This window comes from Etheostoma spectabile, chromosome 4 (genome assembly GCF_008692095.1).
Source record: "Etheostoma spectabile isolate EspeVRDwgs_2016 chromosome 4, UIUC_Espe_1.0, whole genome shotgun sequence".
NCBI lineage: Eukaryota > Metazoa > Chordata > Actinopteri > Perciformes > Percidae > Etheostoma > Etheostoma spectabile.
In genome coordinates, this window is record NC_045736.1 from 30,953,097 (window position 1) to 30,971,266 (window position 18,170).

At 40.0% G+C, this 18,170-nt stretch overlaps 1 protein-coding gene across 1 annotated transcript in view; it reads left to right on the plus strand.

The window, feature by feature from the left end:
- Positions 1-18,164, plus strand: part of ece1 (endothelin converting enzyme 1) — a 21,508-nt gene extending 3,344 nt beyond the window's left edge. The window contains exons 2-18 of the mRNA XM_032514216.1: positions 589-727; positions 4,473-4,685; positions 4,810-4,934; positions 5,055-5,201; positions 5,599-5,664; positions 6,003-6,191; positions 7,159-7,301; positions 7,498-7,612; positions 12,286-12,396; positions 12,486-12,584; positions 12,759-12,836; positions 12,946-13,049; positions 14,585-14,695; positions 15,740-15,807; positions 15,917-16,107; positions 16,988-17,083; positions 17,689-18,164. Coding sequence (XP_032370107.1) covers positions 589-727; positions 4,473-4,685; positions 4,810-4,934; positions 5,055-5,201; positions 5,599-5,664; positions 6,003-6,191; positions 7,159-7,301; positions 7,498-7,612; positions 12,286-12,396; positions 12,486-12,584; positions 12,759-12,836; positions 12,946-13,049; positions 14,585-14,695; positions 15,740-15,807; positions 15,917-16,107; positions 16,988-17,083; positions 17,689-17,865 — 2,172 coding nt within the window. The 3' untranslated portion in view covers positions 17,866-18,164. The remainder of the gene's footprint in view (positions 1-588; positions 728-4,472; positions 4,686-4,809; positions 4,935-5,054; positions 5,202-5,598; positions 5,665-6,002; positions 6,192-7,158; positions 7,302-7,497; positions 7,613-12,285; positions 12,397-12,485; positions 12,585-12,758; positions 12,837-12,945; positions 13,050-14,584; positions 14,696-15,739; positions 15,808-15,916; positions 16,108-16,987; positions 17,084-17,688) is intronic.
- The last annotated feature ends 6 nt before the right edge of the window (positions 18,165-18,170 follow it).

Here is an 18,170-nt window from a genome sequence, read left to right on the forward strand (position 1 = left end):
CCTGCACCAATCATTGATTAGAAATAATAACAAAGTTCAGTCACTGACACAAAGCATGGACTTTCCTGTGACTTAATAATTCTTTCATGTTAATTTCCCAGATAGCTTTGTAGCAGACTCTCTATTAACGGGTTACTATTGATATATTTTGCCGACTCTTTTGATTGACTCATTGTTCACAGGCGAACCACAACAAAACAGATGTGGTTCGACAGTATTATTGTGTTTCATCCCGATCTAGGGCAGAAGGAAAATATCCTTTTATGAGTGCTAGAAGCGAGGGAACAATAGAAGAATGCTTAACCTTTTCTGTCTAGGAGAGCCATTGTGCTTTAAAACCAAACCTGTCATCCAATCCTCGAGAGGTTGTTTGACTATAGACAGTATTGTCCACACTGCATTAGTTCAACTAAGTTCAACAAACAAAACATTAAGAGTGTGTTTGTGTGATATAAAGCTGATTTGAAGGTCATGTATTGTCTCTTAACCAATTCAAAATGGTTGTATTTGACTAGTGGATTAAGTGAAGCACTTTTTAATTTTATTTTGTGTTTCTGTGTGTGTGTGTGTGTGTTTGTGTGTACGCAGGTGACTCTATTGCACGGCCGTGCTCCCACATGTTGGCCAGACAGGACACAGAGAGAGAGGAGGCTGCTGTTGTTGCTGTGCGTTGTGTCCGCGGGCCTGTTTGTATCTCTCATCACGACTGGGGTCTTCTACAAACAGAGTGAGTTTGATATTCTATTCAAACCCAATGCTATGGTGAAATACACTGAAAAGAAACACCTGTGCTCTCCAGGAAGTAGCCCGACCAACGTTTTCTCTGAACATGGTTCCAATCTTCTCTTCTAACTCTCACCAAGAAAGTGAATAAAGATCCAGTATGTTTTTCAAAATGTCAAACTATTCCTTCAATGGGCACTACCTTTTGTTTATAATGTGAAAGTAGCTCACCTGGTCGAGCGTGCGCCCATATACAGAGACTTAGTCCTCACCACAGCGGCCACGGGTTTGGCTCCAACCTGCGGCCCTTTCCTGCATGTCCTTCCCCCTCTCTCTCCTCCTTCATGTCTAACCTGTCCTATTAAATAAAAGGCCAGATGGCTGTGTGTCTATAAAGCTACTGAATGCAAAAGAAGTATAAAATGTTTTCTTTCACATCTATCTATCTGCAGGGCTGTGCTATTTAATACAGTATAAGTGTTGTTTTTTATGTTTAAACCTAAGCCTTAAAGCCCATGTTGCAGGTTTAATTTTCCAACGAATTCGCACTTATTGATTGTTGGTAATAAACATTCAAACAGTTATCCACTGTATATGATATTGAAAAGTATCACAAAACATAAAATAAAACGAAAAAGTAGGTCATATTTTAGTGGTTTGCTTTTCTCCCACAATGCATTGCATGACGTCACGCAAGGGAGACGATAGGCCAGCCAGCTTAGAGAGACCATTGAGAGTTACGAGAGATAGAAGACAACAGTGAAAGAAAGAGTTTTCAGCAACAGATTATAGATAATACATACATATACATAGATAGCCTATCTATATATATATATATATAGCTAGACATATAGACAGTATTGATAGATCTATTTAGAGAGAGAGAGAGAGATAGACAGCTATAGCTAGCATACCGGTATAGCTAGCGAGCTAGCTAGCTGTAGGTTAGCTAGCTCGGTAGGAAGGTCGGTACAATTTGTCCGTGTTAGGCGGGCAGATTTTTCAAGACGGACGTAACCAAGAACTCAAAGATCTGAAAGTGAAACACGGCTTAGACGGGGGTGTTGTTTGGTTTTCACAAGTTTATAGCTAGCTAACGCTACGCCGGCGGAGTTAGCACAACAGCGTTAGCCTAGCCTGCTAGGTAAATATTACGACTGCCTTTGGGGTTGCCTATGTATGCGTCCATGTTGTCAACACATACATGTGGATTAGTGCACCTTTTGTACCATAATTGTATTGAATGGAATAGTAAGCACGCTCCTACGAGATGGGTGGGTTTTTGTTACGTTACACACAAAGTAACTGGCTATAGTTAGCCTGTACGGATGCTAGCGGATAAAGCTAACGTCGCGTAGCTAGCCAGCAACTTCGGCAGTAGAGTTTCGGTAAGCTAACCACGACGGCGTTGTCGCCCACAATCAAACGCAGTGGTGTTTGAAACGGACACACCAATCGTTTCTTTCCCGGAGATCTGGACATTATTTTCATTTATGACGTTAAAGGTAAATGAGAGTAGCCGAGTGTGCGCGGCATGAGCTACCGACCGTATGCTACTCGCCTACAGCACCCGCTCTCCACCGCAGCTTCGCCGCCACACCACAAACACGGCCAAACAGGACACGTTTTCACGGAGGAAGAGGTAAACACTTAGAAATAACACTCGGGGATGCCTTCTATTCCTATATCTAGATAAGTGTACCAGTACTATCGAACTAAGACATGATCCTGTCACTAGATTGAGAGAAAACGTTGACGTTCACCGCGCTATTCACTGACAGTAAAAAGTAAAGTCATCGTATGCACTGCTGCGTGCTAAATAAAGGAGATAAATGAAGGAGTTAAATGAAGAGAACTTCCCACAATTTGACAATTCCTCATTTGCCCTCTCCCGTCTGTCAGGTTCTTAATTATTTTGCTGTGGCCTTTCCTCCTCTTCCCATCCCAGTCAGTCTCCGTGGTTCTAGTGCCAGGCTGAGAATTTGCTCCTCGAGTGACGTCATCGCCGAATTGACTCATAAACCCGCGAATACTAAAAATGACCAAAACTAACTTTTAAAACTATTGGAGACATTTTTAAAAATGATATACATATCTTGAGTGCTTTTTGTACCCAATAATCAACAGTGGTGTTTAACTTGCAACATGGGCTTTAAACGTTCAGCTAAGCTGCTAAAAACAACTTGAAATCTCTCCCTTGAGCTTGTTCATTATGGGAAAGGGCTTGCGGATTCACCATCACATCCAGGCGGCGTCTCATCCGTGCTAGTTTCCTGCAATATACTATGGGAAACTTAATGCCACTTCCTCCCATTCAGAGCCGTATGTCAGATCACACTTTGAAATAATAAAAGGAACAAGGATGAATTCTCCTCGGGGTACTAACCTCATCACTGCTCGTAACTTTGTCTCTGTCTCTGTCTCTGTTTCATACCTTATATGGACACATGGTGGAAGTCTGTACAGTGAGTCAAGTATCAGGCACTTGCACTTCTCTAAACACTTTTAGTTTTCTTAAGGTTCTCCTGTTCAACAGCTTTTGTGTTTGGACTTGGCCAAAAGCCTCTTTGCTTCCTCTTTTAAAACACACTAACAAATACCCGGGTTTTCCCTACCTTTTATAAGGCTTAGGTGCAGCACCCCAGTCATTCTGGGCACCACCTTAACCGAATGAATGTAAAATCAATGTGAGCATCTCAAGGCCGTTTAACAGTCGAGTCATCAGAGCTCGCCCGTGCCAATGTGACGTCAAAATGACGAAGACCTCGCTGGCGCGCCAGGATTTGGAGTGCGCGACCAGAGGGCGAGTGACTGCATGTCTCTCTTGTAAACTCGCTGGGTTAAGATGAGTTCTTTCATGGTGAATGAAAGGCTCGATCCGACGAAGTAGGTCATCAAATTAAATCGAAGCATTGACGGCAATTCTGCTGCCAGTTCTGCCGCGGTTTACCTTTTTCTTCTTCTAGCTCGTAGAAATAGCAACGTCTGTAGCCTTTCCTCATTAGCGCCCCCCCCCCTGTTCAGGACAATACTGAAAACTAGTGTCGCGTCCACCACCGCACGTTTAAATGAACTAAATGACTTTTCTCAGATCTAATGATTGTAGTTTGTCCCCAGTGGACTTCTTTGGCAACTTTTGTCTTTTACGCTTGTTGAGTGTTGTTTGTTTTTCATCTGCTCCTGCTTTTCCAACGTTTTAGACACATATATGGTAATAATGCACAAAAATAATGAAAAATAGCATATTTTTTAAATTAAACAACATTTTCTTGAGGAAGGACCCCTAAACCCCCCATTAAATATGTGCACCTAAGTCCTAAACAAACTTAGAGAAAACACTGAATACATTTTAAAGCAAAGGGACTGACTTTAAAGACATCTAGATAAATTCAACCAGGATCCTGAACCTTCATCCGGCAATCTATCTAGTCTACTTAATTAATTAGATCTGTTGGCAATAGTTAACGTGTCACATTGCCTCCTACAAAGACAAGATCATCAAGCCTCACTAGTTTGTATTTATAAGGATTTTCACAAGAAGAGATTTTCCCTCCAGGTTGTTTAGCTTGGCCGGCTACTTCTTTTAAAATAATAGTTTCCAGATGGTCTGAATACTCGCATGTGTTCATGTATTTGGATGTCCTGCCATGAAATATTTTCAGATAACCCACCGTGATCCTCAAATGCAGAGGGTTCAAAAGTGAACTATCTATTGTTCTTTTAAAAAAAAAAAGTGCTTTCTCCCGCAGCTCACCCGGGCTTGTGCCTAACCGAGCCGTGCATCACTGTAGCCAGTGCGGTGCTGGGAGCCCTGGACAGATCCGTAGACCCCTGCCATGACTTCTACAACTTTTCCTGTGGGGGCTGGGTGAAGAACAACCCCCTCCCTGAGGGCAAGTCCCGCTGGGGACCTTTCAGCAACCTCTGGAAGCACAACATGCTCGTAATGAAGCATTTATTAGGTACGTGTCCTCCGCTGCCTTCACCCCAGGCGAAGGTGTAATGTGTCTTTCTCATTTTCCAGTGCTGGAGAAGCCAACTGGCTTTTCATTCACGTAATTCATCTTGTATCTTTTAATGAGGCAGAAAACACAACGATGAAAGATCTGAGTAAGGCTGAGCAAAAGGCCCAGCGATATTATCAGGCCTGCATGAATGAGGCCAAGATTGAGGAATTAGGAGCTAAGCCACTACAAGAGCTAATCAACCAGGTATGCTTATATAATAATATGGTCAAACATCAAACACATTCATCATTTAAATCCTTCATTGCTATTAAAAGAAACAATTACCTGGCATCCAGCAGTCTGCCTAAACACTGCCTGTTTCAGATAGGAGGGTGGGCCCTGACCGAACCCTGGGACAAGGACAACTTCCAGGAGGTTTTGCGTATGGTGTCAGCCAACTATCGCACCTCGCCTTTCTTCACTGTGTTTGTCAGCACTGACTCCAAAAACTCCAACAGCAATATCATCCAGGTGAGAGGGTCTGGGGTTTGTAGACAGGCCATTTTTATACACAATTTATCTAAAATCATATATTTACATCTCAGAAAGTGCTCATCACTGATTTTTGATCACATTTACAGTATTAGCAGCCCTAACGGGCTTCTCTCAGGGGACGGATTTTTTTTTTTTTTTAAATCTTTTGATAATATGGGGACAATTCACTTATTATCACACATGTCTTGCTTTCTCGTTGATAGTTTGACAGGAGAGTAGATTCCTCTGCAAAGTGTCATGAGACCGTAACAAATGGCACAGATATGATCTTTGGCCAGCTTCTACCTCTGCATGCTGGAATGGCAGGAATGAAAACAAAAGGTTGTTTGTGAAGGTTGAACCGGGGGTCATAATATGTTTCTCTTGACTCTAGGTGGATCAGTCCAGCCTGGGGCTACCTTCACGGGATTACTACCTCAACAAAACAGCAAATGAAAAGGTACTGTGGGTGGTTTCACAGTGGTTAGGCGTGTACAAAGTTGGACAGTAAAAGGGAAAGATATTTAATCTCAAATCAAATGAAGGTCTGGCATTTTCTGTAATGAGAATTTTAAAAAATGAAATTTATGTTATGAAAATACCTAAAGGCTTGTTGCCGACTTTAGCAAAGAAAGACAAATAGTTCCACTTACGGGGGAGGGAACCAAACTGCATTGTAGCTTGTGTTTGCTTAGTTTAGGATTACTTTCCTGGTTGAATTTTAACACTTACACACATCCCCCTTCTCCCCCCCACCAACACCTCGACCTCTCTGGGCTGCCTGCTTGGTCTTTGCAGTATCTGACGGCGTACCTCAACTTCCTGACGGAGTTAGGGGTTCTCCTGGGCGGCTCAGAGGAGACGTCTCGGACGCTGATGGAGGAGATCGTGGACTTCGAAACCACCCTGGCCAACATCACAGTCCCACAGGACGATAGAAGAGACGAGGAGCTCATTTACCACAAGATGGAGGCCAAGGACCTGACAGTAAGGGCGCTTTCCACGACCTATAGTAGTATACAAACATTGTAAACAAATGTCACTGACACCTGCTGGTCTCAGAATTAATGGAGCAACACCAAATGTATGGGGTTATATTATATATTTATATCATATATTTTGGAAGAAAGGCGAACAATAGGAAGGAGAGGAAGGGTCCTGATGTTAGAGGATGATGATGATGTGTTGTCACATAGACGACGAGCATGTATGATGTATGGTCATAATGAATTATGGATTTGAAGGTTATCATATTTAAGTGCATAAATTGTGTGCAGGTTTCAGATAATTTACATTGCAGGCTAGTACATTTTTGGTCAAGTCTGATAAAGTCTTTTGGTTCACTTCCTATATTTGGGTCGGATTGTATTCTGGCCTGAGGTGAACCGAACTCTAGTGCACTTAGGATCCCTAAGCAGTTTAAAAGTTTTTTTGTCACCACAGAACAGAGGAACATCAAAATATATTAACGTTCTGATAAATAAAATGCATAAAAATACAAACGTTGTAGCACGTCCTCTGGTGGACAGACTATGCAACGCCTACACTCATAACATGGTTGAAGGGTGTTTCATCCGTTTTTATTTTAATTTTTTAATATTAATTTATTGGCCATTCTAAATGCCAATACCGATAGTTTGGAAAATGCCTAATATTGGTCGGTAATATCGGCCCGCCGATATTGCAGTCTGGCTCTATTTCTTACCACCCCAAACAAAACAAACTATCCAATGAATTGCTCCAGGGTTCGGTTAAAACAGACCAAACTGGTTTGACCCTATACACTATAACACTATACAACACATAAAATAATAAGTTTCTACAAATCATGACTGCTCCTGCCGCGTACTTAAGAAAGCTATATAATGTGAAAATAGAAACGTAAATCTTCAGACTGTAAAGAAATCATACATGATTGTGTCCAGACGTTGTCTCATTGTGTCTCTGTCTTCAGACTCTGGTTCCTGCAGTGGACTGGATGCCGTACCTCACAGAAGTGTTTGCTCCCGTGGAGCTCAACGAGTCAGAGCCGGTGGTTGTTTATGCCAAAGAATACCTCCAGCAAGTGTCTGACCTCATAAGTAAAACAAATAAAAGGTTAGTGACTTTGGATGCCTAAATAGTTTTTCCATTAATGTATCAAACACAGGTTGTACGTTACTATGGCTGTTTATGTATTAACACTGTTTACATAATGTATACATGCATAAATCTTCCCACTGAAAGGCACAGGTTTAAGCACCAAGGCAGTATTAAAGACAAAACAATGAAGTTGATATTTTTCCTTTTTCAGCCTTCTCAACAACTACATGATAATGAAGGTGGTGAGGAAGCTTGTGTCCATTTTGGACCAAAGGTTCCAGGATGCCGAGCAGCGCTTCCTTGAGGTCATGTACGGAACTAAGAAGGTGAGAGATGACATTTGGGCCTTTTTACTTGGGGGGAGAGAATAATCGATTCTTAGGTGCATCGCGATTCGATGCTTGATTCTGATAATCGATTATTTAAACCATAAATGTTACTGACATGTACTGTACACATCAGAAAACAGAGTGACTGAAAGAGGATGGGATAATAGACAACATTAGAGTTTAGGCAGAAAAAACACACTAAAATGGCTAAAAGGAATAAATAAATAAATTGTGTATATATACACTTAATCTAATAATATATACATAAAATCATTAGGCAAAACACACATAGGCTGTTGATCTACTTTATCCCATTACATGTGACCACCTCATGTTTCATGTTCTAAGAAGCCAATTCTCCTCCTTTAAACATGACTCAGCCTCTGACATGGAAGATCACTGGGAGAGAAGGTGACTCAGCATGTTTAAGGCTTAAGCATGGAATGACTACACAATAAAAACCTCAGTAGGCAAAACGTTTCATTAAAACTTGTGTGTGACAAATAATGTATATGTCAAAATTGAACTAACTCGGATTTATATGTATATATTTTTTAAAATCAAGCATGGAAATGTACATAAAAAGATTGTTGCAACGATAATCGGTTTAGAATGAAATCGTTGCCCTCTGAATTGGAATCGAATCGTGAGATGCCAAGAGATTCCCATCCATACTTTTGACAGTCACTGTTTTCCAGCATGAGACAGATTTAAACACAGAGGTGGGATGAAGCATATAAAAAGCGGATAAAAATTCAGAAAAAAACTAGTGTGGCAGATTGTCATCCAGAGAATGTATTTTTATCGAGTTGGTGAACCGGATACACACATCTAAGTTGCCTTTTAGCTATTATCTTTCTGCTTTGCTGGCTTTTTATTTGGCCGGTATACACTGGCAGAGGAAGTGGCCCAAAGCCCAAGAGCTTGGTTCACAGAGCTTTCACGTGACCTCGTGTCCTTGTGTGTGACACTCGGGAGAGCATTCATTTTTACTGAATGCAGTTAAATGGAAATTTGGCACCAAATGAGGAAAAGAAGTTTCCCTTCAATAAGACATGACTTTACAACAAATGTACATTTTCAGTCAGTGCTATATGTTTGCATTAATGCATTAATGCATTAAACGAGACACCTGGTTTCCTTACTTCCTTCCAACTGAAAGAATCAGAATCAGCTTTATTTGCCAGGTATGAGGACACATACGAGGACTTTTTCTTTGGAGCATCGTTACTCACAATGTGCTTACACATAGAAAAACAACCAAAACAAAAATGTACACACTAATATATACACGCTCTAAACAGAAACAATATAGAGGCATGAGTGCAATGAAGAGTTCAATACAAATTATTTAAATGTGGAGCATAGTGTGAAGGGTACTGGGATAAATAGTATTGTGTTATTATATTACAATATGAACAGTATGAACATTATGAACAGTTCTAAAAAAGGAAATGAGAATGATGAATAAATAAAAAATAATAAGTGAGATGTGAGATTGGGAATGATAAGTAAATAGTAAATAATAAGTGAGATATGAGAATGATGAATAATACTAAATAAGTGGAATAATAAGTGGAACCAGTGACCAGGTGCTGTAGAGACAGTGTTACTGGGTTATTGACCAGAATTGAACCTGACACTGTGGGTCAGAAGTCAGCTGTTTATCAGAGAGATGGCTTGTGGGTAGAAACTGTTCCTGAGTCTGTTGGTTTTGGCGTGCAGTGCTCTGTAGCGCCCCCCCAGAGGGGAGAAGCTGGAACAGGTTGTGTCCGGGGTGAGATGGGTCTGCAGGGACGGTTCCTGCCCGTTTCAAGTCATGAACGGAGGGCAGGTTGGCACCGCTGATCTTCTCTGCTGTCCTAATGTCCGTTGTAGTCTGCTCCTGTCCTTTTTGAAAGGAGGCTTTTCGTAAAATGCAGACACACTGTGATTTTTCTCTACAGATCATATTGTCTCTTTGTGCTTTAAAATGCTCCAACTCCCATAAAAATATAAGAAATAGAAATTAAAATAAGAAAACTGTTTATCACAGGTACATGTATCACAGTCTATGTCCAAAGTGATTTGGACATTGTTTCGCTGTTAAATTAAGCAAAACTTAAATCCACTTTTGATTAAACCAAAATAATCTGCATTGCTAGATGCTACTACACTACAGACACATGACAACAAATCTTTATTTTTAATTGGACAAACTGAGACTTTAATTAGACTAGAACTGCAAAGCTTACTCATTTTGGTTGTCAACTGTTAAATTAAAATCTGTTTTGAGTAGTGTTTTAAGAACAAAAAGCTTTTTAAATGTGACTATTTCCGGGTTTATGTACTCCTCTGTGAAAGTAAACTGAGTGTCTTTGAGTTGTAATCAAAACAAGACATTTGAGGACGCCATCTTGGGTTTGGGAAACACTGTTTGATTTTTGATTTTTACCATTTTCTGACATTTTATTGACCAAAACAACGGATCGATAAATCAAAAATAATTGACAAATGAATCGACAAAGACAATAATGAATAGAAACTAATAGTGAGGTGCAGCTAATTTAGTCACACAGTCAAAGCTATTGAGACTTTAACTTGTATCCTGTCTAAGAGATTAGGCAGCAAGCTGGACCCTCTCAGTAACAGTTAGACTGGGAAGGCTCCCGGCCCTTATCTGAGGAAGATCCTGTTCCCTCGGCCTTGGGGTCACGTTGTAACAACAAACCCCAAAACCCTCTGTGTGTGTCTCTTTGTGAATCTGTTTAATGCTAGAGTGCAGCCGAGCCTCTTTTTCCATCTGTGCCTACGGGCACGCATTTACAACTACCGCTGTTTGCTCAGAACACTCCTCATTTCCTCATTCCAACCTTAATCCTCTGTATCTGTGTGTACATGCATGCCTATTTGTCCTGGTCCTTTCTTTCACCTGATAGCAACTTTTCCATATCATCAGGGACTGTTGTTATGTTTTTTTAGTGTTTTTTTTACATGCAATCAATGGATCACCAGGTTGAGTGTTAGATTTTTTTTTGTGATAATTATCTTTTTATTGGGAAATTTCACATCAATTGACAAGTACAAATGGAATTACAGTTGTTTGCATGCAGAATTGTACAGAACCAAAGGTTTTGTATCAAGAGTTTCTTGTTCCAGATGTCCAATGTCCATTCCCTTTTAATAATATGTACAGTATATGAATAGAAATAGACAAGAAATAGAAAAGAAAAACATATCATTTAACTTTTTACATCCAGAGGGGTATAAAAGCTAAAAGTAAATGCATAAAATGAAAAAAATAGATAGATATGTCTGTAGCAGTTTGGCACTGAGATACATTGGGAAACCCAAGAAGAAGAAAAAAAATCCAATAAATAGTGGACGTTCCTTCAGCTCGTTACCTTGGCGAAATCTTGTCTTAAAGGTCTGATGAATTGAACCCGTTTTTCCCAGTGTTTCTTGAATACGTCTTACTTTAGGATGAGAGAAAAAGTAACCTTTTCCATAATATATATATATATATATATATATATATATATATATATAATTATTAATTGTAGGTCCAGTCTGCCACATCCACCTTTTAGTTAGGGCCTTTGTTCCTGCTGCGAGTAGTGCACTCCTTAAATATTTGTCAATACGTAAAATAATTGCTTTAAGATAGATAAATCTTGGAGATAAAGTTGTTATGTGAGGAGTCAGGGCAATGCTGAAAAAGTGGTCGCAAAACTCCACTGCAATATAATCTAATTCAAAACATAGAATTATGGGAAAATGTAATGTGTCAAAGAATAGTAAAGCGCTAAGTGAAAGTGGACTTATATAAATTAGGATGTGACTCTTTTCCCCGCTGAAATCCCCCCCCGTCATTCATTTCCATTCTGATGGTGTTCTGCTGTTCGGCTTCAATTCTGAGTGTGCTGTAAACGGCATGTTGGGTATCCTGGTTGTAGCACTTAGTCCTTTAGAGAGACTGTGTCTCTCAGCCCACAGAGAGACAACGGCTCACAAACACCGAGCACAGAGGTCGCAAATTTCTCAAAAAGAAAAAACATTTTCTCTCCTTTGTGTTCATTTTCTTTGTTAGATGGATCTTCTACTTAACTTTGTTCTACGTCATTGGATTAAAGTATAATTTATGTAGAAAAGAAAGTTAAAAAGAAATGTAAAAGAGTTGTTTTTTTAAACAGCGGCAGTTATAGTTCCTGTTTTATGAGTTGTATGTATAAAAAAAGGCTAAAAATATGCTGTGTCTTGAAAATGTATTTAATAATAGCATATTTAAAAAATTGTCCTCCAGCAAGAAAGCAACCAATAGTGTAGGTCCCCACTTCATACATAGGGAGAAATCCAGCAATGGTAAATGTTAAAAGTTCCCAGCATGCACTGGGCGAGAAGCAGGAACAAATTGGGTCGAGTCGCCAAACTTTTCCAGAGAAACGCTCTCACTGGGCTGCTGTTTGACCACGGCTCCAGCTCTCTCCACCTACACATGGAGCCAGTCCTCGGGGGTTTGTCATGTTCATCCTAGGAATTGTGGGAAGTGACTGACTGAAGCAGACGGAAATGCATTGAACGAAATGTACCCCGCTGATAGAAAGTCTAATACCAAAGAGATTGATGCTATTTAACAGTGAGGAGGCATTCTTTTTCTCAACTTGACCTGACGTGCTGATTTGATGTTGCAGAGCTGCACGCCACGCTGGAAGCTGTGCGTCAGCGACACAGACAGCGCCCTGGGCTTCGCTCTGGGAGCCATGTTTGTCAAAGCCACCTTTGCCGAGGACAACAAGGCCATCGTGAGTCCTTTCCTCGCAAGTAGCGGCTCCTGCTGCGTGAGACGATGTTCTGTTTTCGGTGACTTTCTTTTGTCTCTTCTGGGCTTCAGGCTGAGGATATGGTGGCAGAGATCAAATGGGCGTTTGAGGACAGCCTGAAGGACGTGAGCTGGATGGACTCAGAGACGAAAAAAGCAGCAAAAGAAAAGGTGGGAGAAAGAGAACGTGTATTTTCGTTCTCAGGATGTTTTCTTACTGCAGCTTTAGCGATACGTTAACATTGGAATGAGTTTCCTGTGCAAAAGTGGATAAGAAAAACAGCACTGCCACCTGGTGTGAAAGTGTCTTTTACAGCTTTTTCCCTCTTTTTTAATTTGTCACAGGCAGATGCAATATACAACATGGTTGGATACCCAGAGTTCATCATGAACGCCACAAAGCTGGACAAAGTGTTCAATGATGTAGGTACACGTGGAACTGTATATATATATATATATATATCTTTTATTTTTCATAGATGTCTCACTAAAATAACCCACAACTCCCCCTTCTGATTCCTCTCTCCTTTAGTTCGAGGTGGTGTCAGATCTTAACTTTCAAAATGTCATGCAGTACTACAACTTCTCAGCCAGAGTGACCGCAGACCAGCTGAGGAAAACCCCCAACAGAAACCAGTGAGTTCCAAGTAAACCTCATCTCCCCCCCCCCCCCCCCCCCCCCCCCCCCCCCCCCCCCCCCACCCCCACCCCCGCTTGACAGAGAGAAAGCTACACACTCCGATGGGGAACACATTCCCATTATACTACTGCGTCAGCAGAACACAAATGTCCCCATGCTACGAACGTCTCTCCATTGAGCTGATCCTTGTCTCTAATTAGGCCGTGGGGGGGGGGGAGGGGACATATGCGGGTTCCCATGCCTTTCAAACTGATCTGCAGTCAGCCTTGCATTAGGCCGCATGGTTAGGGGAAAAATACTCATCACGATTTTGGGGTTTAAAATTAATATCACGATTCTCACCCACGATTTTTTGGACCATGACAAAACAAAATAAATTGGCGGTACCAAACCAAGGTTATTATAGTTTTGCATTTATTTTTTCATTAGTTTTTTATTTTCATTTTGTTTTGACGTTTTGCTTTCACATTCAGTTTAGTTTTAATTAGTTTTTAAAGCGGGTTTGCTAGTTTGGTTTTTCTTAGTTTAGTCTTTTTTTGTAATATGGGTTATTTGTTGGGGGGGATTTAAAAAGGTCAGAAAAAGTATTGTGTAATATTAACTCAACAAAAACATACACGTCTACTGGAAATGTCACGGTTGGAAAGAGCTGACATTTTTTATTTGCTCTATGAAAGACATTGACAGAGACGGAAACTAAGGACATTTACTCGATAATTTTAATCATGCCAAACTGATTTTTTGACACCTATTGCACATCACCACAAGCCTGTAGACATAGAGGCCTCAGTGAAGAGAAGGGAGAGCGCTGCAGTGCCTGGGAGCGCTTATTTTATAGTCTGTTTAAAAGTCACAGAAGAAAGTAGTAACGTTTGGGATGCAGTTGGCTCGTAAAATTATTAGTATTTATTTTTAAATCAAATCAATTTAATCCTCATGTTGTCTTACCGTATTCTTCTTAGTTTTTCTGGGTCACTTTTCCCAAAGTTCTTCAATTTTTTGGGGCATTTTTGTTGTTGTTTTGACCAAGTTTTTGAAGTTTTCTCCGACATTTGTTGTTACTTTTTGACGTTTTTTTTTTTTTACTTTTCCCAAAGTTCTTTCTCACCTTTACAATGTCTTTGTTGATTATTTCTGTTTTTTTTTTGTCGTTTTAGTACTTTTTTCCATACATTTCTGTCACTTTTTCAGTGTTAAATCTTCTTTTTTCTCCTTAAAATGCTATGAAATGAAATAAAACAGCCAAATTCAATGAAAATAGTGAACTGATCAGTTATTTAACTTGTGAGGAACATTGCATGTTTTTATATTTGGTTGAAGGAATCACAAATTTCTGATTTAGAAACTTTTTGAAAATGAGTCAAATTTGACCCAGAAGATAACAGGAGGGTTAAAAAGGAAACAGGGTGAATCGAGATCGTGATTTTATAACGATTAATCGTGCAGGCCGACCTGGCGGTCAGATATTCTGAATATGTTGTGTCCTTGATGTCAACCTCACATGGCTCTGTGTTCCTTGTTTGTTTTTCAGGTGGAGCATGACCCCTCCAACCGTGAATGCATATTACAACCCAACCAAGAATGAGATGGTTCTGCCTGCAGGAATCCTTCAGGCTCCCTTTTACAGCCATTCCTGGCCTAAGTAGGTCTTCTGCTAAATCATGTTGGACGGATTTTATTTGAAAAGAATAGAAAACAAGCTAAACATTGTTCTCAGTCCACCAAACCATATAAGCAGCATGGAATAAAGATGGTATCAAAACCAGACGCCTCCCAATACAATATCATCACGATACTTATGCGATATTACTGCAATTTTAAACATATTGCAATTTATTACCTTTTTTTCCAATTTCAAATGACGTCCCCAAAAGGAAACTTTGTCAACATCTGTTTTATCTAAAAAGATATATTTCTCTATTTGTATCTCAATTCAACGTTATTGCTGCAAAATGGGATGTCAAGCAGACAAACTGACCAACACGTATATAATAAAAGATCCATACTTGGCGCCTGTATATTGATACAGTACTGCTATGGAAAATATCGCAATACAATGATGTATCGATTTTTCCCCCCACCCCTAATAAAAAAAACACTACTTAAGTATTAACCGTACTGGTAGTAAAACAAAATACAACCTACCAGCATTATCCAAAGGAAATGTCATTTAGCAGCTGTTTTTTTGTTTTTGTTTAACTACACATGTGAGTCCTGTTATGTGCTGCAGATATAATCTAAATGTGATTCACTTCCTTAATACATTTTATTTGAATAATCAGTTGGATTTGATTCAATTTGAACTGAACACATCTGCTACGTGGGCAGCTCAACAACAAAGAAACAGAATCGCGTAAAACCACAAACTACACTTACACTTTTTATACAGATTAAAAAAAATCTATTATGTTAAGAGGCGCTGGTTGGTGGATTTTGTTACATTTGGACCGAGCCAGGCTAACTGCCCCCCACCCCCCCTTTTTTCCAGTCTTTCTGCTAAGCTAAGCTAACCAGCCTCTGGCTTCAGCTTCACATTGAACTGACAGATATAAGAGTGAAATTGATCCTCTGCAAAAAATGTGTTTTTCCCCCAAACTGCTGAAAAGCTGTTGTATTTTAATACAGGTTTGCTACATAGATTTTTGCAACAGGATTTTTTAATGTCTGTTTTTGTTTTGTTTTTCAGAGCTCTTAACTTCGGTGGAATTGGAGTGGTCATGGGCCATGAACTGACTCATGCTTTTGATGACCAAGGTTGGTAAAGAGTTTTCCATTCGGAACAGTTTACATTTGAGAGAATGGAAGATATCGTCTTTCTAATACTAAATTATTTAATCAAGAGTTCACACTTTTGGTATTAAAGGGAGGGAATACGACAAGGATGGAAACCTGCGTCCCTGGTGGAAAAACTCCTCCGTGGAGGCCTTCAAGAAGCAGACGCAGTGCATGGTGGAGCAGTACGGAAATTACAGCATCAACCACGAGCCTCTGAATGGAAAACACACTCTGGGAGAGAACATCGCTGACAACGGCGGACTCAAGGCCGCATACAAGGTCTGATGTCAGGAAGGAAGCATGAGCAACCTTAAATGTTGCAAAGCATGGAGGCAAAATGGCTTTCCGTCACTGATTACACACAATTAGATGCTAGTGCAGGAGAAACAGTTTACACCACTGTGGTTATTTCTTTCTACAGCAACATTGTCAGATTGCAGGTTACAAGGTCAGGTAACTGTCCTGCACATCTGACATCAATCCTCTGCTTTAGTTTATTCTTTGTGGGTCACATCCATTCATCTGTATTGGAAAAAGCAGCTTGTCTGGTTTACAGTGAAGCCTGGAAATGCAACAGGTGGTTATGAGTGACCTTGTCAGCCTCTGGTTACTTCTTCACATGCACGCATTCTTTCCAAAGGTCAAAAGCTATGAAGCAGAGGAGCAAATCAAATGGAAGTAAAAGCAGCCTGCATTACGTGGTACATGTTAACCAGAGGGAAATAACACTGTGCAGAACCTAAAGTAGATCTTCTATTTCCCCTTGGTCTATATTATTTATTTTATTCCAGTGCATTTTTTTTTGACAGAGACTGAGAGTCCATTTTATTCATTGTTTTGGTTGTTTTGTTCATTTATTGTGGATATTTAAAATGTCTTCCAGTTCCAGTGTTGCATATTCTTTAGATATAAGTGTATTGGTCTTTGAAAAAGTGTACCTGCATTATTATGCTATTACTGTATCTATCTACGGTATCTATCTGTGTGTAAATATTAGATTAAAATGGTCTCAGAACATCAATATTATTGTTTATCACAATAATTTCTGGGACAATTTATCGTCCAACAAAATTTGTCATATATATATCATTATACATGTTTACATGAGTACAAAATAGTGACTCCATGTGTGTAACATGACATTTTGTTGCTTTCGAAGGCCTATGTGAACTGGATCAAAACCAACGGCGAGGAGGCCACGCTGCCCGCCCTGGGAATGACCAACCATCAGCTGTTTTTTGTTGGCTTTGCCCAGGTTCGGATCACTCGTATTACTCATATTGTTTCTTCTTACTTGATCACACTGATACTACTGCTGTTTTCACTCCAGACATGTTTTAAGACATACGAATAGAAAATAGAATAATCATTTGTCTAATAAGGTTTATAGTCATTTACGCCCTTCCCCTCTTTGAACAATCCGTGAATATGCTAATATTGTTTACAAAGTTTAACTGCTGCACAAAACCTGTATCTCCTTCATTGTAAAGTCCATTCTCAGTGTATGTGCCCTGGAGTCTGCACATACATCGCTCTGCACGGTGAAGCCCAAACAGTCAAGGAACAAGCAGAAAAACAAGTTTTTTTCTCTTCTAAAGGGGAACTTTAAGTCAGAATAAAAAACTTAAAAAAATCTGAATAAAACAAGCCCAAACACATATGAAGACTAGACAGAATATTTAAAATGAATAACCTCAAAAAACACTTAAAAGTGCTGTAATGACAAGAAATGAATTGCAATTCAGTCAATACATCTCTGTAAATCTTCATAGAAATCAGCAAAATAATTCCAAAGGACCATGCCGAAACATTATTAATCCCTGGTTTTGTTTCTCTTCATCTGTTGTGTTATTCCTGCAGGTATGGTGCTCTGTCAGGACACCCGAAAGCTCACACGAGGGCGTCATCACAGATCCTCACAGTCCATCCAGATTCCGAGTCATCGGCACCATCTCCAACTCACACGAATTCTCAGAGCACTTTGGCTGCAAAGCGGATGCTCCCATGAACCCTAAACATAAGTGTGAGCTTTGGTGAGGCCTCCGTGCTGTTTGTCAGCAAAAAGGGAAATGGACATTTGGGAGAATATATTGACAGAGTCTCTCCGGACGGGGAACGCTTGAACCACTGAAACACCTACCGCCTTGCCACTTAATGCTTGTCAGGACTAAATGTACCTGTTCTGTATGGAGGATCTCCATCTTCCATGCTTCTCCACAAGGACTGTTGGTTTACCAAACAGTTTTCCCCACCTTCTGAACTCAAATGTAGCTCTGAATGGGCTTTTTGGACACTTGACACTGGACACCCACAAATGGTTACAGAAATGGGGGGAAACCACT